At 38.7% G+C, this 20972-nt stretch overlaps 1 protein-coding gene across 1 annotated transcript in view; it reads right to left on the bottom strand.

The window, feature by feature from the left end:
• creb3l2 (cAMP responsive element binding protein 3-like 2) overlaps window positions 1-20391 on the bottom strand; it is a 42593-nt gene extending 22202 nt beyond the window's left edge. Inside the window, exon 1 of the mRNA XM_059326044.1 lies at window positions 19942-20391. Within this exon, the coding sequence (XP_059182027.1) occupies window positions 19942-20040 (99 nt within the window). The 5' untranslated portion in view covers window positions 20041-20391. The remainder of the gene's footprint in view (window positions 1-19941) is intronic.
• Between the last annotated feature and the right edge of the window lie 581 nt (window positions 20392-20972).

Here is a 20972-nt window from a genome sequence, read left to right as displayed (position 1 = left end):
TGCTTTGTTTGATGGTATTTTGGCTCTGAAGGGTTTAAAGTTATTCATTCTCCTTTAACCTCATTTTCCCAGCTTGTCTAAGACTCTCAAAAACTCTCAAGTTTCTCTGCCTTCTAAGCTAATTCCCACCGTTTTTGCCCCCTGGCGAAATTCCCAAAACACTTTAGAGATAAAGAGAGCACAACATTTGCATATGAGAAGCTCAGTAGCTGCAGTTGCGTCTCACTCCTGCAGCTGTGAGCAGCAACTATCTGCAGGAATGTGAAATATGTGTGTGAGCTGTTTTTACACTTAGCTGAAGTACATGTGGAGAAACTTCATCTGCAGAGCGGCGGGGATTCCTTCGCTCACAATGGATACGATTGTGAAAAACTTTAACATGAACAAGAAGTCGCATAGAGCCTGGAGGGTTTGAGCAGTTTACACGGCTTTTAACAATATTTGTGCATCAAACATGCCGACAACTTTTCACCTAATAAAAACCTTTTTAAATCCAGGAGATTTCGAAAAATTACAAAGATTTCTTCGTTTATTTGTGTGTCAAAATGCAGTTTTTTTACTTTCTTGAATTGAATGCTAACATTAGCATGCCAGTAATGCTTTGAAGTTTATTAGCATCAAACAAACTCAAAGTAAAGCTGAGGAAGAAATGCTTTTTTTTGCAGATTATAGCTACATCCATGAAAAATAGATGATAATGACAACATGTCGATAAAAGAGACACAGCTGTAGGTTGCTGTAAGTCAGCTTTGGTAAGAAATAACAACTTATGGTTTACTACTCATCAAAAATGGTGAATATTTAATATTTTAGTTGGGTTAAAATAGAACTAAAAGCCTACCTCTCCCAAACAGGAATGGGCAAAAACAGACTTGATATCGGACTGAACGAAAAAGAGTAAAAAATGGCTTTTCAGTCTTATTATCAGTTTAAGAAGTCACTTAATTCGTTCGGTGGGGACGCTGTAAAAATGTGTAAAATTGTTCAAATGAAGCCAAACACCAGGCCAGGACTGGTGTACCAAATTCTACCAAATTGGACCACGAGGTGTAGCTCAGCTGTTCCTGAGTGAAACATAATGAGACTGAGAGAGCCCATGAATGAGAGTGAAGTGACTTGACCGCTTGGTTGCAGAAATGCTCCTCTACGCTTTTTTGCAAACTGACAATAAACGCATAAAACAGATAGTAATTTTAATAACTTTATGTTTTTCAGCTCACCTCTTTTGTCTGCTTTAAATTCAAAATGATTCCATATGTTTAAGTGTTTGAGAATAATTTGACGTGTCTTGTCACCTCAAAATACCAGAACTTTCTGGTAAACAAACACCCAATAAATGATACGTTTATATTTTTTTGCTCATCTGTTTTGTCAGCTTTAAACTCCAAATGTTGCCGTATATTTTAGTTTTCTTTTTCGCTTCTCGTCACCTCAAAGGACACGTTAACTTTCTAGTAAACCACCACAACATAACTTGTTAATATCTTTCATGTTGCTCCTTCAAAAAGTCAGATATTAGTGGCTCTGTTAGTCTATTAATAAACAAACATATGTTAATCCTGCTGTCATATTGCTTCTTACTAATGCAATAGAAGCTGAATTTATTCTATTGTGGCAACCAGTTTGCATAAAATCAAACCAGTTTAAGCTATGACACCCAACCGGACCGGCACAACCAGAAATAGCCTTCAAAACCACAAGTATGTAGATATAAAACAGCTGCTTAATGCTCATACATAAGCAAATAATGCATGTGTGATAAAACCACACAAGCCGCGGCATCACAAGCCAAAACAAATCTCTTCAAAACCGCTCTGTGTTTGCATTAGATAACCCTGATAGTAACCAGGAGCATATATCACAGTGGAGGCACTTATCATTTGTTGTAGCAGCACTGAGGCTGCAGGATGTGGCATTGATATTGCAGGTGTCAGCATAATAAGACAAATCACAGGCCTTGGAGGGCTCCTGCTATCTGGTTCTTATCAGGAGGGGGAAGACTGCCCAGTACCAACCAAGGATTCACGTCTGGACTGTGGTGGAGTGTGTGACACCATCATTTCTAACGCATGACTGGCAGTCTGTAGCTGCGAGTCTCCACAGGCAAACACACACAGAAATATCTGTTTTACTGACATCATTCGTTCCGTAACGTCTGAAGAATTGCAGAGCGGACGAAGTGACCTCGCCTGGCAGAAATGTCCTCTTTTAAAGGCAGACTCGGACTGGTTCTCACAAGGATAATTGCACAGCACGCACACACACACACTGACCCAGATTCTAGACATCGATACGAGCCCGATTCAACAAACTTATCTCCTGATCAAAGACACCATCAGGGCACCAGGGAACAAGCAGAACAGCCATGAAAGAGAGAAAAGCAGCAAAGAATCTCCTGCAAACAGTTTCCAGCAAACAGGGACACTAATATCTTATAATACTTATAATATAGTGTAATTACTGATTTGTTCCAGCCCTAATTAACGGCAACACCTCTATTCCTGATGAGCATTTTGATGCATACTTTCCCCTCCCAGCCCTCGAGGCAGATTCACCTCTTTGAACGGGGTCAAAGGTCACAGTGACTGATCAGACACTTAGAGGTGAATTGCTGCATTCACATGCATCACGTTTTTCTTTCGATTTCACTGTTTATGAGTCGTAACATGGAAACAACATGTGCACTGTGAAGTATTTTTTTACTCAGAGCATTTAAACAGCAAGTTAATTCCTTAAAATCACAAAAATATTGCTTTACTGACTTGTTATCAGAGTTTCTAAACGTATCCAGGTCACTCTAGATGGACAGAAATAATAGTTATAATCTAATAATATATCATAATATTATTAAAATGTATCTGCAATACATGAAAAAATAAAACGTTTATTATATCAAGGCAACATTTGCCTTTATTCAAAATGTTTTTGCATAATATGACGTCAACAAGTTCTGACAGGAACTTCATTTTCTGATTATTTCAACACCACTTTAAAGGGTAACTTTGTCCCAAAAAAAGCCCAAGAAAATGTATGCATGCTCTTATTGTATAGTTGAGAAAAATATGTTCTCGTATTAACGTATTTCTAGGTTTTGTTGGAGAGTTTATTTAAAATTATAGTCTACATGCAAAACTAAAAATGGCCTTATGCCTCCAAACACTGAGCAATTTTAGGCTTTTTTTGCTGCTTTTTTTTAATGAATACTGCACCTATATGGAAACAGTACAATCATGGCTAGAAGCAGAAGGAACTAAAAAGTAAACAAAAAATTAATAACCCAAGTTAAATTTCTTTGACACACATTTTACACAAAATGGAAAAATGCAATATATATAATACAAATGTCACCAATTTTGGAAAAAAAAGGGGTTATACATATTGAGCTATTTACATTTTTGTAACCTATACTTCCAAACTCTGCTCTGTGTAAACATTCTGCAGTTTAGTCCAAGTTTCAGTGATTTTTTTGTAAAGTGACTGTTGGTCTCAGCTGAGTGATTTATGGCTTCACAGTTGCACTAAGAAGTGCAGAATTTAATGTTTTTTACAGAATCTTGTTAGTTCAAACACTTTATTTTTGGCTAATTTTAAAAACCGACATGTAGAATAAAGTGCTTTTGTTGAAATATCACTGTTTTAAGCTTATATTTGGTTATTTTTCACGATAAAAAGGTTTTTCACTCATGATTCATTCAAGGGATGTCTAAAAGCTGAAAATCTGGGAAAACAAATCTATTTTTACACTTTCTGACTGTGATAAATGGTGTAATTTTGGCAGTTTTTTAAAAATAAACATGCCTTTAAACCCACCGTCTGGGTTTCAATTTAATTTTAAATCTCCTAAATATACCAAAGTAACAACATGTGCCTTGTTATTATCATGTATAAAAAAAAGCAGAAAATGTATCATGTATTCTGTCTTAAAACAGAAGTGTGACAGAGGCTGGAATGATGGTTAACGGATGTAAACAACAGGATGTGAGAGAGAATAACAGTAGGCGTGATATCCAGCAGGGTCGTGTGTTTACTCTCCGCCCACACACACACACACACACACACACACACGCACACACGCACACACAAACACACACACACACACACACACACACGGGCTGAGGACGCGAATACACAAACACACATGACGTCTGAATGTGACAGAAATCACAGCAGATCCATTACAGACCAGCTTCCACAGCTTTAAAGTCCATTTCCTGTTTAACACTGCGGCTTCTCGACCTCATTATGTTTCACGCCTGATTAAAAGAACGCACGCAGAGAAACAACAGGAAGGGTGGCCGAAATAGAAAATCTCACTGAGTGTCAAAGTTAAAATTTATGAGTCATTTGTTATCTGAGGGTCAAAAGTGTGTGTGAGTGTGTGTAAGTAATAAGATGAACAGAAGAATTACAAACAGACCCAGAGGATGATAAATGGAAAAATGGTCTCATTTTGTCCTCCTGTGGGTCCGCCTTCTGGTAAAATCCCCCCCTGTCTGGCTCCGGGAGCTTCCCAAAAGTTCAAAATCCTACCACCAACACACACACGCTCACACACACACACACACACACACACACACACACACACACACACACACACACACACACACTTTCCACTCTTGCTCTGTCACAGTGACCGATCACAGAGTACAACCCCCACTCTTCCCACACACATCCAAACACACAGTGACCCTCCAGATGTTACACAATGACTTCACCAGGGTAACACTGGAAAAAAGCTGCAATATCAGCTATCAGCTAAGATTTTTATATAATAGGAACAAGGCTGAAAGTATACCAAGAGTCTTCTGGTTGAGCCACTAACCAGTATTGTGTGTGATATATCTTCTTGCTCTGTGTTATGGAGCTCTATTGTTGTCATTAAAACTATTAAAAACACATTTAGCCACAGTGGGACTGGGTGGCATGTCCCTTTATTACAGTTAACACACACTGTATTCTTGCTGCCACACCAGCCCCTTTCAAAATAATGTTCCAAGCTGTTGTATTTACATCTCTGTGATGTTTCGTCTTCAGTCTAAACGTTTCAGAGACGTAACAGGGAGACCAAGTGATCCGGCTCTTTACCGCCTTTGGAGGTAGTAACAGAGGCGTTAAAGTGGCAAAGACTGTTTGAGACGGAATTTGTAGCCCCTTTCATAGTGTGGTCCCGCAAATGTCCCGCTATATTGCCGGAATAATCTGTGCCGGCTTTTCACCTTAGGACGCTCATAGTGATCCAACAAAGGTGTGATATTCTGCCCTTTCATAGTGCAGTCTGGTGTCGCGGAAAGAGGCGGGAGGAGACGATAGTGATGTGCAACAGAGCAGCAGCAGTAGCACAGAGCTAATAGGCTACACAGTTAGCTCTAGAGCAGTACAGTGTGTATGTGCTGCAGCAGTATGCACTTAGCGACCTCCATTTGTTTACAACAAGCGGCGGACACCACGTGTATAGTGAGCATGCCGGGTTGTTTACAATAAGTGGTGGTTGCTGTGCCCAGTTAGCGATGGCAGCTGCAGTGAACAGTGATTGGACTGTTGGACCAAGTGGGAGTCAAATACCCCGCTTCGCCCTGATGGCCCGTTCATGATGGTCCTGCTTCCAACAGTCCCACCAATTTTCCACCTCTGTGACGACCTCTAGAGGCGGGAAATTGCACTTCGTGGCATCCCGCTTTGGGCGCATTCATAGTGAAGGCGAGACGTTACAGAGACGTAAATGTCCCAGCATGAAACAGCACTATGAAATGGGCTACTGTTAACTGGAGGAGCCGGCAAGATGGACAATAGGTGATGTATGTTTTTTGTGCAACCAACACTCAGTACAGTGGGGATGCTCTAAAAAACTGCAAAATTGTTCAAATGAAGCCGAACACTGGACCAGGAGCGTTGTATCAAATTGTACTAAATTGTACCTCTAGGTGTCACACAGCTGCTCCTCAGTGGAACATAATGAGACTGAGAGAGCCCATGAATGAGAAATGTAATAAGAGAGGAAGTGGAGCGTATCATCAGAAACACGCCTCTCATTTGAGTCCAACAGTAATCGAATCTAATCAGCAAAATGCAGAACAACTTTGCTTGAGTCTGTAGAATGCACTCGCTGCTGTCGTCGCTTGTTGTCCTCGTACTGCTGCTGCTCAGTTACACGCCACAACCGTCTCCTCACACTTTGCTCCGCGATATCGTACTGCAATATAAATGGATGCCAATATTACCCCATTGTTGAATCTGTCTGAATGTCCTTAGGCGAAATGACAGCACTAGAACACCAAATGTGGTTATTCTGACGCTGAAAATAGTCCCCCAATGAATGCACTTTTCCCTCCTGTTTGAGTCACATTCATTAAAACTATAGTGACCATATGTTTTAGTAAATAACTGACCCTACTATAAAGTTGGAAGCATGTCATCATATTAATGCTTGGTCCAACTCTGTGGACTTCCTGTCCTCAAACACAGCTGAGACTGTTTGTGTCAAAAACAAGCACAGCTGTCTTCTGATGTCTCTCTCTCTGTCTCTGTCTCATCCTGAGTGTGTGTGCTTGTTATAAACTGGGTCAACACACATACACACATACACATGAATAACTTTTTCCACCCCTGTGCTGTAACACTGACTGGTCATCAACACACACACATCCAGTCAACAAATGAACTCCTTTACCCCTTTTCTCATGTTTTTATCTCTTCTTTTGTTCTGTTTTTTTTTTTTTAATTTCCTTCCTCCAACACAAACTTCCCCTCCTCTCCTCTTCATCTCTGTCAACTCTCTCAACTTTAAACCACTTAAACTCAACAAGTATCTTCTCTAAATCACACCAAGGCTGGCAGTAAGACGCTAAGCTCACCCCAGCTTCATTGTGTTTATCTGTGTTTGCTGCGGGATTATCCCCAAACTTTTTGTTGTCAAGATCAGTAAAGGACTCATTTCAACTGAAGGACTCCTGCCTTCTCCTCCTGTTGTCTGTAAAACCCCAAAAAACTGGGTCAGTGTCTGTCTTGAGTCCCCCACAGAGATCGGTTTAATCCCTGGAAAGTGCAAACACTCCGGGAAACTTGTTTGGGCGCGCCTCTGATTTTAATTCCTGCGTCAAAGAGCAGCTCTCTGAGGCGGATGCTTGCCAAGTAGAGGCATGCTTGAATGTCAAGTTACACACACAGCACAGACTGAACTTTGCACGGATGAATGGGCTTGTTCATGTCTCCTCGAATGAAAAGGTCCATGTAAGAGAAAAGGTGTGATGGAGAGTTGTTCTTTTAGAGGAATGCAAAGACAAAAGCCAAGTGTTATTTGGCCATTTTGTATTTCAAAATGTCAATTAGAGACTAAACCTAATATTTCTGCAATATTTTCTATGTTAGTATGTTTATTATTTGCTACCACCCCAAATAGATATCTGTAAAAGTCACCCAGATATCAGATACATTATATCTTATCTATATCAAAGTTTAACCTGCTGCAAAGTACGTCAACAGTGATGTTAACTGATCCAACAGAAACAATAATAACACATTACAGTATCTGTGATGCTGGGCTGCCATCAATGGCCCAAAAAAAAGCAGCAATCTCCAAGTTTGAAAAGTGATTTCTACACCAAACGCCTTGAACCTGCATTCTTTCTAATGGCCAGCAGGGGGCGACTCCACTGGCTGCGAAAAGAAGTCAGATTGTATAGAAGTCAATAGAAGAATGACTCTACTTCTGATTTGATTTATGAGTAAACAACTTCATAATTACTTTATGGTCCCGATTGTTAGCTACAAGTCTTCTTCAATACAACATTATGTTCATTTTGTAACTTATGGTCCCATTTTACGGTAAATTGGAGATTGATCAGGGTATGTTTTAGGGTGGTGTGTACCTCGATTGCTACCACAGTGACCTGTCAATCAGGATACATGACGCTGTTTTCATTTAAATAGCTGTGAACCTAATTTTGAGAGTTGTCTGTGTTTCCTTCTTGGAACTTTAACACTTTCATATTGAGTTTTTAGTTCATCAAATTGAATTGTTACGTGTTAGTAGCCTAGAAATGTCACATACTCAAAGGAATCGGCTAAAATCGGCAAAATTAACATCCCAATTAATGTGAATTAATCAAGCTAGTTAGTGCTATAATAACAGCAGTCTACTGGATACTCATGTTGGTAACCTGTCTATCCAACCAAGCTCTAACATCCTGTCCATATATTGTCATTTCTGGCTCTGAAAAAAACAAGATAGTGACAGAAAAAATGCCAAACACAAGCCTCAGATGGCAGTCCACCAATCAATGGGTGGTCACGTCTATGGGGCAAAATCAGGCACACCTTCTTCCCCCAGGAGTCCCAGGAATTAGTTTGAGTCAAAGACCTGCAAGGAATGTTGGAAAACCACCAACTTTCCAGAACCTTAACCAAGAGTTCAGCTGCAAAAATGTAGAAAGTTGCAACCAAGAATCATGCCAGACAGTCATTAATAATACACCGAAAGCATGCTTTTACTTCCAAGTGCAGACATTGCCCTAACGTTGAACCCTGTGCTGTTAAGTGGATCTAATTCTCAGCTGAAATTGGCCCAAATCTGAGGCAGGCAGCCAGCCGGATAGACAGACAGCTCACATCAGGTCGTCTCACACTCGGATGCAATTGTCTGAACTTGACTGATTAGCTGGAGAAAATTCCTCCACCACCAACATCTGCAAGAGGTCTAAAACAAGGTCAAATTGGAGAATATTTGCATCGAAAAAATAAGTTCATAAAAAGTCACATCCTCATTTGTTTACCAATGGGAACTGTGTTGCAGAGAGAGAATATTGGGTGTGAAAATACAGATTTAATGGAAATTTAAGGAAGAAAATCAAGACTAATACGTTTCCTACAGGTAGAGGAAAGGTGGAATAGAGAGAAAAAGCAAGAAAAAGATTAAATACTTATAGTTCAAGAGTGAGGAAGAGAGACAAGGAGGTTAACTAGCAGACTGAAAAATGGGAGCAGTGGAGAAGTTTCTGGCATTTTGGACAAGAGCCGACTCGTCCCGACTCTCCGCTCATCCTGGAGGAGTGACGGATAAGGAGGAGGAGGAGAGAGAGGGGTGAAAGGTTAACTAGACAGCGGATGGAGAGGTTTCTGTCTTAAACTGGCCTTGATTGTACACTTTGAGTCAGGATATGAGCTGCAGCATCCATAAAAACAACATCAAAGCTGAGTGGGTCTCACAGCTCATACAGCGTACTGTTTAATAAGGGCTTTGCAGGCTTTAAACACTTTGATGTTTGCAACACTTAAGGTCATGCAGAGAGCCCCAAAAGCGATAGAATATATGGAAATTATGTTGATTCTGCAACTTTAAAGCCTATACCTTGCCCCCAAAACTATAACCTATAGCTTAAATTTCCACTTTGTCATCTTTGAAAATTGCTTTATGTCCAAAAAAAGAAAAAGAAAAAGTGGTTCGCTTCATTTTCAGCAGACTGTGAGTATACAAAACTGCTTCCAGGCTCATTTTAGGTCTGGGTGTATAAGCTACTCACAGGGATATTAAGCCCACACCCTGCCAACCGCACACACAAGCTCACACACATTCATTTAAAACCTTTTATGGTGCCTAAAGCTAAAACCAGAGGGGGCAGATGGGGGACGGGGAGCTGCAGAATCAAGACAGACAGACAGGAATACAGACAAGAAGAGGTAAATTTAGCTTTGCCTCAGAGAACGAAGGCTCCTGTGGATTTTCCATAATGATCCCTCACGCACTGATTACTACCTTCGCCTTTTTTTTTTAACTCTCAAATAGCCGCATGCATGCCTCCCTGCAGAAAAAACTTGAGTCCACTTTCAAAGTCAGGAGAAAAGTTGCATCAGATTTGGAGAAAGAGAAGAACGTGTCGTCCATGTGCGGACCATGTGGAGACTCACTGTCACTTTCTGAAGCCAGAGAGTTCAAGTCGGCAAGGTGGTTCTGATTAAAGCAGCAGGTATCACCCGTAGTGTTTACAGTCGTGCTTCTTTGAAAAGATGGTTTTGCCAACATGATGCCATAAAAACAGCAGAGGTTTTCCAACTGTTATATGACTTTTCTGGCTTCCTCTGTCCTTTCTCCTCTACTCTCTGTGCCAGACTTTCAGTGAGGGCGGGTCTCAGGCAGCTCCTCCACACACAGCAGCATTGACAATTCATTTTCCAACTAATCCAAGAGGGTTTTTATATAGCTTATTTATCTTAAGAATTTTCTCAGCACATAAAAGGAAAACGTTTTCCTTCAGTTCATCAGGAAAATTCAACATCAACTCATCTGAAGATACATGGGATAAAAAACTAGAAAAAAAAACACAAAAAAATTAACAGAAAAGTAGTCTTCTTATTTCAAAAACGACCTTGTTTTCAGTCAATGATGATGGCATCTACCTAAAACAAGTACATTTTTATATTAATATATAGGCCTCTTGCAATAACTACAATATCCACTTATCGAGCTCAGCACAAGTTATAACGGTCATGTTTTTATATTGTACTATATCACCTGTAGGGTTAACAGTCGTGCTTGTTTAATATTTGATATTTTTGCCAACATGATGCCATAAAAAAACTATAAAAAAACTATATCAAGACACGTTTTGCTGTCTTTTCTAGCTGCCTCTGTCCTTTCTCCTCTGCTCTCTGTGCCAGACTTTCAGCGAGGGCGGGGCTGGGGTTTGGGCAGCTCCTCCTCACACAGCAGCATTGCATGGTCTTAAAATAATAATAAAAAAATAATTCTGGGACATATTTGTGCACCATACTGTAGTTACTGTGACACTTTCAAAGTCTGCAGAAAAATTGCATCAGATTTGGAGAAAGAGAAGCACGTGTCGTCCATGTGCGGACCATGTGGAGACTCACTGTCACTTTCTGAAGCCAGAGAGTTCAAGTCAGCAAGGTGGCTCCGATTAAAGCAGCAGCAGAGGCATATACAGTTAAAACTGCCAAGTATCCTATTTTGGCAAAGGTGGAGAAAGCTCAGAAGAGGCCTTTAGACCCAGAGAAACCAAAACCTTAAGGCTAGAACCAGTGTGGAGATGACTCATTCTGCTAAATATGTAGGTCAGTGACTTAGTGGTGGGATAATTCAGATCTCAAAAGTATCAGAAAATGTACTAAAAGTAGAAAAGTATATATATTTCAAATATATTATTGGACTACTATTATTATTTTGGATGCATTTATATAAGCAGCATTTTACTGTTGTACTACTTAATATACTGTTATGTGGTTTAACTTGTAAAAAAAAAAGGCATAATTTTAAATGTATGATGTTTTTATGTTAAATGTTAAATCTTGACCTGAAAAGTAACTAAAGCCTCAGTAAATGTACTGAATGTACTGTTACATTTCATCACTAGTATTAAGACAGTAAGTACAACAGTCTTAGTATCAAAATACACTTAAACAAGTGAAGGTAAAAGTACTCATCATCAGTGGTGGAAGAGCAATACTGCAGTTTAACATTACTCAAATACAAGTAAAAGTCCTGCATTCAAAACTTCAGCAAAAGTACAAAAGTATCAGCATCAAAATGTACTTAAAGTATCAAAAGTAAAAGTATTCGTCATGCAGAATGGATCCACTCAGATTGTTTCAAATATTCTAAATATATTATTGGATTATTTAGATTGATGCAGCATTTTACTGTTGTGAACAAATGGCTCATTTTGACTACTTAATATACTATTATGTGGTTTAATTTTCATGTTTTTTATGTTAAATCTCGAACTGAAAAGTAACTAAAGCTAAATGTAGTGGAGTAAAAAGTACAATATTTGGCTCTAAATGTAGTGGAGTAGAAGTATAAAGTTACTTAAAATGGAAATACTCAAGTAAAGAATCGCCAAATTGTACTTAAGTACAGTACTTGAGTAAATTTACTTAGTTATATTCCACCACTGAGCACTAGAGTGTTTACCATATTCTTGTTTAATTAATATATTCATGGATTCAACTGTCAGTCAACCAACCGGAAGATCCGGCACCACACCTGCAGTAATAACAGCATGCTTCACTATCATACACAGGTGTGTTCAGAGGCTGGTAAGAGTGTAACAGGTCTCTTTAAATCTGAAACATTTGAGGTACTTTTACTCTAATATAGTCAGTTTTATACAACTTTATACTCCACTACATCTTGGGCAGAAATATTGTGCTATTACTGCACTATTTGTCAGACAACTTCAGTTACTTTCATATTATTTTCACCTCATTCCTGTCAAGAAGATGTAGAATATAAAATATGATATATAAAGACATTAACGCAGTTGACAGATACTTTCATACTTCAATAGATATATACTTTTATTTATGAGGTTTTAAATGCAGGACTTTTACTTGTAGTGGAGTACTTTCACAGTGTAGTATTAGTACTTATACTACAGTAAAGGATCTGAGTACTTCTTGCTAAAACGTGAGCGTCACTGAGGAGAAACTCGACCTTTGATTGGCAATAAAATGTGAATGGTTGTGAAAGTATGTCGTCATTTTCTCATTATCTGTATATAAACTATGGCTGCTGGGAGTGTGTGTGTGTGTGTGTGTGTGTGTGTGTGTGTGTGTGTGTGTGTGTGTGTGTGTGTGTGTGTGTCTGCTACAGACTGACGACACAACGACCATTCAGAGGGAGACAGAGCGAGGCCACCGGCGAGCAGGATGCCCAGCCCCGCCGGAGAACAGGCTCTGCACTGTGAGCACATGGATCAGCATGTTTACCCTCGACTCGGTGTGTGTGTGTGTGTGTGTGTGCTCACATTCAACACTGTCCTGAGTGTGGGCTGAGCCCAGACGTACTCAGATCCTTTTACTGAAGTTAAAGTACTACACTGTGAAAATACTCCACTGCAAGTAAAAGTCCTGCAGTCAAAACCTTACTGAAGTAAAAGTACTCACTGTGCAGTAAAATGTTCCTTATCGGTGTTGATGTTGCATTTTACTGCTGTAGATATTTAAGTTTAGGTTAATTTAACTTTTTTATATACTGTCTACAGCAATGCATCATATTCTATAAAATCATCATAAAATCCATATCTATGTACCTCTAAAACTTCAGAAAAACAGCTGTTTTGTGCTTTGTGACGATACATATTCCAGCTCATGCAAGAGGGTTTTTATAAAGTTTATTTACCTAGAATTTTCTCAGCTTATAAAGGAACACCTTATCGTTCAGTTTATCAGGAATTAAAAATCATTACCTCTGAAGATACATGGGATGAAAAACTAGAAACAAAACACAAACACAAAAAAAACCCCCCACAAAAGTAGTCTTCTTATTTCAAAAATGACCTTGTTTTCAGTCACTGATGATGATAACTACAATATCCACATACTGAGCTCAGCAAAAGTTAGGGTGGTCATCATGTTTTTATATCTTACGATATCACCTGAAGTGTTTACAGTCGTGTTTGTTTAAATAAGATATTTTTGCCAACATGATGCCATAAAGACACAGAGTTTTTCCAACTTTCTTTTAATACACCGGCTAAACAGAATGAACAGAAAAAACTCTGCCGAGACATATTTTGCGGTCTTTTCTGTCTGCTTCTGTCCTTTCTCCTCTACTCTCTGTGCCAGACTTTCAGCGAGGGCGGGGCTAAGTAGCTCCTCCTCACACAGCAGCATTGCATGTTCTTAAAATAATAGTAATAACGTTTATTGCAATTATTCTGGGACATATTTTGTCCAATAAACTGTAGTTACTGTGACAAGCCTAATTATATATAAAAAGACTACTTTTCTTTAAGTGAAGCGGTTTTGTTTCCATGTATCTTTGCTACTTCCATGCACCCGATATACTGTTTAAGTAATGTAATGCAGTAAAAAGTACAGTATTTACATCAAAAATGTTGTGGAGTACAAATATAAAGTTGTATAAAATGGGAATGCTCATATAAAGTACAATAATCTTCAATTTTAGACTGAAGTGCAGTACTTGAGTTAATGTATTGAAGCTGTGAAAGCCATCATACATATTAATAAGTGTTGAATTACAGCTGGATCTACAGACACAGGTGAGTCTTTATATGCAGGTATGCTGTGTGTTATGTAACCAGAGGCATAGCTGGAGAGCCCTGGAGCATGTGCACAGCAAATATATACTCTGTCCTCTGTATGTCCTCTTCTTCTTCTGCTGCTCTCCCCGAGTACACCATGTGCTGAACGCCAACACAAGTATGTGCAAGCATGAAGTAGCAGTTAAGTTTAAAGCCACTCTGTCGCTATCTCTGTCCATTTCCTGACCAGGAATACAAGTTCCCTGAATACAAACGCAGACATATGGTCAAACTAAGACACACTGGCCAAGCAGTTATCTCCCAGCTGGGCATCGATCCATTAAACACTTAAAGCTGCAGAGTTATCACAGCCTTAAGAGAGCAAAACACTTGAATTCTACCACAGAAACTCACTGACGAGATCTTGCAGAATATACAACCATGAAGGATTTGAAAAGGGAAAGAAACAATACTTTCTATGTTCTACAAAGACTGTTTCCCCTCAATTTTTGACCCCACGTGTCGTCTGTACAACAGCTTTTTATGCCACACATTTTTACGTTTGTGAACGACACTAAGGCGAAAGTGGCGCTAAGTGTGTAAGCGAAGGAGGAAGTGAAGAAACAGAGAATAAAGCTTGAAAAGGTGCTGTTAAAAACCCAGGACTTTTACTCAGGAGACGGGCGTTGGTTCCCGTGTGGAACAAAAAGTAAACAATGTTATTTGAAGTTACATCACTTAACTTTTGTGCGTCACGTTTTTACATAACTGTCACATCCGGTACTTACATCGTCTACTTAACTACTTCACTTCCACCATTTACGTGCATTTATTTTACTGTTTTTTACCTTTTATAACACCCAACCATGTACTTTTTTGCCCTAACCTTAAGGCAGTAGTTTAGTTTCCTAAAACAAACAAGCTGCATCCGTTACATTTCCATATGGCGACATGTTGATCCTGCAACTGGTATGGGAGCTATTTTTGGAAATGATATAAACGTATTAAAGGTTAGGAACAAACAATATGGTAACATGCTTTGGTTTTACATCAGCTGAATCATAATTTGAATTCCTAGTAAATTAAGACTTTTTAAGACTGTTTGTATTTCCACTTCCAATTAAGTATAAGATAAACATTAAGCCACATCAACTACCTTGAGTAAAAGACAAATGTTGACCAAATGTTTATTCTAACATAAAATATGAAGTCCAGGTAGAACAGAACTTGGAAATAATGTGAAAAACAATCCATGTGTGCATCAGATTCAGCCATGCCATGAAACCTTGGTTTAACAACCAAAATCTATTGGATACACGGGTCACACGGTGGTGTATCAGTTAGTGGGGTCGTCGGTTCGACTCCGGCCTGCGGCTCTTCTGAGAGTTTGCGGGTTCTTCCCGTGTCAGTGTGGGTTCTCCCCTTCAGCTTCCTCCCATAGTTTAAAGACATGCAGCTTCGGTATACTCTAAATTGTCCGTAGGAGTGAATGAGAGCGTGATTGTCTGTCTCTATGTGTCGGCCCTGTGATAGTCTGGCGAGTGCGGATAAGTGGTTATGGATAAAGGATGGATATTCTATTTTCACAATTATTTTATTTTTTAAACAGTAGTTTTAGATCTTACAATGCAACATCAGAAAGCATTACCGCATTTCAACCATTAAAACCAGGGGGCGCTGTTGCCTTATTCTACCATTAAAGCCGGGAAAGCGGATACGTTGTTTTGTAGTATTTGTAGTTTTTTCCACCTATTTTCGGTCTCTTGGCCAATGAAATGCATCAGAATACATGTGGGAGTGTCGCAATGCAACACGTTGATTTGTTTAAAAAACGTTATTGAAGGTTTGGACAAATAAACTCAACTTCTCAAGAAAGCCACGAGTATAAGCTCTAAAAAATACTTTTTGAATTTCATTTCTATCTGCTACAGAGGCTGAAAAATCTATTATTTAGTAGGAAGAGTTGACACTTCTGTTGAATTTCCAGAAAAACTTTTAAAATCCCTAAATGGGTTAAAAGGCTGATTTAAGACATTTTATTACCCATTGAGGCCTTACTTCAAGATGAATTAATTCAATATCTTTCAATGGTAACTCTGATAATTAATATCTAAAAAATTAACCGAGCCAAGCAGGAATAAATTATTTAAACATGATTTTGGTTGTAATCTGCCTTCAATTTTTAACGGAAACTACAAAAGAAACAAATATATTGTTGGTTATTTGTTTTATTTCCAGTTTGGCTGCATGTTTTCCCTCCTTAAATAGACTGTATACGTGTGTTATTACTTCACACTGACGTCAGACTGATTGTTTCACATGAATGCAGATGAAAGGCGACACTCCACCTTCACACTGTTGCACACTTATTATTCTAAAACCTGAAGAACTTGATCATGATATACACTGTGTAACCCAGCAGCCTGATGGGAGCAGCAGCAGGTCTGAGGATCCCACACATGCTGCAGACTGAGAGGCTTTACATTGTTGTGAGGAATCTCAAGTCAACAAACCCCCGGAGAGAGAAAGTGAGAGTGAGACCCGACAAAGACTCCAGTCTGTTTCTCAAGCTGCCCGACATTCAAACACTGCCGTCTTCATGCGTCCCCCTCCCTCACACACACACCCTCACACACATACTATTCATGCTTTACTATATATAGAATTCACCTCACTACAACAAGAGCATCTTAGTGCTGCAGCTCAACACAACCTGAGCTTTGTGTGCTGCAGAGAGGGAGAGCAAGGCTTCAAACACCTGGAGAGGAACTTTAGATCAACTTTGAGCTATCATTGTGCAAAATAAAGTGGGGCGATTTCACAATATGGTTAAAATCCAGTACTGTGATGTGTATTATTGGTAGAAATAAAAAATAAAAAATTACAGAGCAAGGGGAGGGGTTAATATTCCTAGGAACATCGCTGAATCTGCAAGGTTAAAGTTGCTAATTTATGCAAAAACAACAGACTTGAATGTTCTGAGAACAAACTGTTTACTAGACAAATTTACTAGAAATTAATCTTAATATTCTATGATATTTAAGTGCGAAATATAACAAAAATTACCCTCAGAAATTTACCGTAAAAAAATACAGTGCTATTGTAGGGGATTATATTCCTCTAAAAAATTTTGAATTTCCGAGGTTAAATTTGTAAATTTATGAGGAAAAAAACATGGATAATTTGCAGGATTTAAATGTTATATTTAAGAAAATAACCCTCACATATGTACCAGAAATGAATCTGAATATTCTCTAAGATTTAAGTGGTAAATAAATGAGAAAATATTTTAGATATTCTCTGAGATTTAAGTGCTATTTTTATGAGAAAAAAACAAAACAAAAAATTACCAGAAATAAATGTTAAAATTATATGAGATTCAAGTGGGAAATTTAACAAAATTTCCCTCAGAAATTTACAGTTAAAAATACAAAATAAAAAAAATCATATTTTCTAAGACTTAAGTGTTAATTTTGACAAAATAACCCTGAAACACCCCTAAAAAAAACCCTATAAAAGTTGTGTATTTTTCTGTCAAGGAACCTTATTTTTATAGATAAAAAGTAACTTTAATTGTCAAATAAATGGAGTAAAAGAATACTCAAGTAAAGTATGAGTATGTGAAAACTGAACCTAAATACAGCACTCGACTAAATAAACTTTCCACCACTGAGACTCAGCAGCTTCCTCTTTATTCAGGAACTTATTTTCTGTTCTTTCCCCTCCTGTAGCCCCGTGGATGATCTTTGTTCCCATCGCTTAATACACTGTTTATCAGCAGGCCAATCTCCAAAATATTCAGTCAATTTTCCTGTAATCTCCCAAAAATGAGTGTGACAGCCTCCAGCTGGAGCAGCTGCAGCTCTCTGGTCTGATGCTGCTGCTTTTCCACAGGAATTGTAGCCTCAGGACTTATTTAAAAGGCCGCACATTCACAGCTCTGAAGCTCTAACGACACAAGTCTTTACCTGTCTGCAGGTTTTACTCGAGGAGACAGTGTGTGTGTGTGTGTGTGTGTGTGTGTGTGTGTGTATTGTCTCAGTCTCGGGGCTCAGCAGGCCTCTGTGGTGTCTGATTCCCGTCCTGCAAGCCAGCTGGATTTCTCCCCAGTAAACCCAAACGCTCCCTCCCATCGTCTGCACACACACACACACACACACACTCATGTGCACACACACACTCATGTGCACACACACTCATGTGCACACACACAGTCTCACTCTCTCCGTCTCAACACACTCCCATATGGCTGGAACACACACTTCAAGTTACCTAACCAAAGGCTGAGGGCCATTTTAAAGCAGAATTGCACCATTTTGCACACAAACTTTTACTTTTTCAGACTCAAACTATGTGCAAACAAACTATTTAACCCTGTTTCTGAGAAATTACTTTTATATATAGTCCTGCAACTCATGTGCAGCAGTAAATATGTTCTGGAAGAAACTTAATGCCACCCAACTATTAGCCTTCTCTGGCTGGTTCATCCTGTTCATAATAAGACATTTTACTTTAATTATAACCATCAAAAGGGTCAATTTGTCAAGATGGAAATCACATTCCAGCAAAGTGAAAATCATCTTAACACCAGCTACTCCCTTTGTTTCCTGTGCAGGGGGGCAATCATAGTGATAACAGCCTATGAAGGCTCTTAATTTGAAAGGTATTATACCTGAAAAAAGAGGACTTCTCAACCATTAAATGCTCCGGATGTCAGTCTCTATTAAGTCCATCTTTTACCTACTTTTTGCCATAAAAAGTCAAGAAAGTATCAGTATTTCTCAGTATGATAATCTTCAGTATAAAGTTGTATAAAAGCTACTGCCATCCATTAAAGTGTCTGAGTTATAACGTGTCTGAACTGTTTCACAGGATGAAAATCCAACAAAATAAACTCTGCTTATTAAAAGTCTTCACTTAAAGTTCCACATATTCAGAAACAAGTTGTTTTCTTTTGTCATTCGTCGACAGAAAACTAATGTACAACAATTTTGGTCATTTAATCAAGCAAAAAGTCCAAAAATTCTCCATTTTCAGCATCTCAAGTGTGAGTTTGTGCAACTTTTCTCTGTTGAGCATCTGCAAAAAGTAAAATAAACTGAATACGTAATGAATTAGTGATGTTATCCATCTATACCCATTATCCACATCTTTATTTCAATTAATTTGCATAAAAAAGCAAAATATTCTCAATTTCCTGCCTCCTAGATGTGATTTTGTGCTACTTTTCTCTGTTTTATATGATCAAAAAACGAAATATACTGAATGTATTAAGGTTTTGGACTTTCAATCGACATTTACAGCAAATTAATCAGGCCTAATCAAAAAGTAACACAAACATGCCAAATATATATCCATTTCCAGCCTCCAAGATATGAGTTTGTGCTACATTTCTGTGTTTTATATGATCAAAAAATGGATTAAACTGAATATAATTGGGGTTTTTAATGGTTTTCTGACATTTTCTTGGACTCTGGGGACTATAAATTGCCATTATTATTCCTTTTTGTTACATTTTTATTGATAAAATGTTGATTTAGTTGCGCTCAAGTTGGTTTTCCATCTCCTATTAGCCCTCCCCCAGTGCATACATCTTTAAATATTGTAAGTATTATAATTATGTGTCTTTTATTTTGAAAATCTTGTCACTACCTTGCTTAAAATGTGTTTGAAAAAAGAAAAAGAGAAAAAGGGAGGCTGAGTTGCATCCTGGACCCCAAGGCTCAAGTTGTGAATGGTGAGCTGGGTACCACACACACACACACACACACACACACACACACACACACACACACACACACACACACACACACACACACACACACAGATAACACCTCTTTTCTCATAATAAAAGTGAAATAAATGTGATTATTCCCCCACAGAGGCGCTGCAGAGCCGATCAGCAGGCCCTGATCGATATGTTCACCCCTGATCGATAACTTACATTGGTGTAGAGCACACAGTCGATCTCTCCAGCCTCAGACAGCTCGCTCAGGTTCCTGTCCCAGTGCAGAAACGGTTCACTACTGTCCAGGATCTCCATGATTCCCTGCACACGGACTCTCTCTGCTCCTTCTGGCTGCTTTTCTTCTTGTTTCTGCGGCGGAAAAATCAGCGAAAACTGCAGCGAGGTTCGGTTGCAATGCAGTCGGACTGGAAACTCCAAAACTCCGGCAACAGGAAAGAGAAAAAAGTTCCCAACAACTTGTAAAAGAAAATAAATTAACGGACTAGAACCACGTCCGGTTGGTTTACACGTTCAGGGCGATTTTGTTGTTATGTTAGAAAGCTGCAATGGACAGATTGAAGCTGAGAGTTTATATTGTTGTTGTTGTTTATCATCTCCTCTCTGGTTCAGCGTACACAGACAGCTTTCTGCAGCCTCTCTTTCCTTTTCTTTCCTCCTCCTCCTCCTCCTCCTCACAGCCCAGACACACAGGAATGCATGGGCGGAGTCTCACAGAAACTCAGAAATAAGGATTAAAATGAGCAATAAAACCAATAAATTCAATAAATAAACAAGAGCGGGTATGACTGTTAATATAAATGCAATTTAATACACTCGAGGTTAAATATAAGCCATAAAATGTGAAGTGAGTCATCTGTTCCAGCTGTTTATGACATTAGCGTCAAATACCGACATTAAGAAATTTAAGTTTCCGGTTATGGATTTCAAAATAAAGCCATTCCAGGCCATTGCTATTCAGTTTTCCACAGAACAAGAGTAAAAAAACAAATACTGATAATAAAAAATGCACATTTTAGATTATACTAATGGTGATTTATGTATAATAACATGTATCATACAATATCCTGTGCAATGATATTATTTGCACATTTTTTCATTCCCTTGTTCTGTGCCCCACACTCTGTATTTATTATTATCTTGTTGAATTATCCATCATGGATATATCTGTATAAGTAAAAGGTACATATGGTGCATATAGCTATTTTAACATGATTCTTTCTCTCTTT

Source organism: Centropristis striata, chromosome 22 (assembly GCF_030273125.1).
Source record: "Centropristis striata isolate RG_2023a ecotype Rhode Island chromosome 22, C.striata_1.0, whole genome shotgun sequence".
NCBI lineage: Eukaryota > Metazoa > Chordata > Actinopteri > Perciformes > Serranidae > Centropristis > Centropristis striata.
Note: the sequence above shows the minus strand (reverse complement) of the source record. Positions and strands in the feature narration are given on the sequence as shown.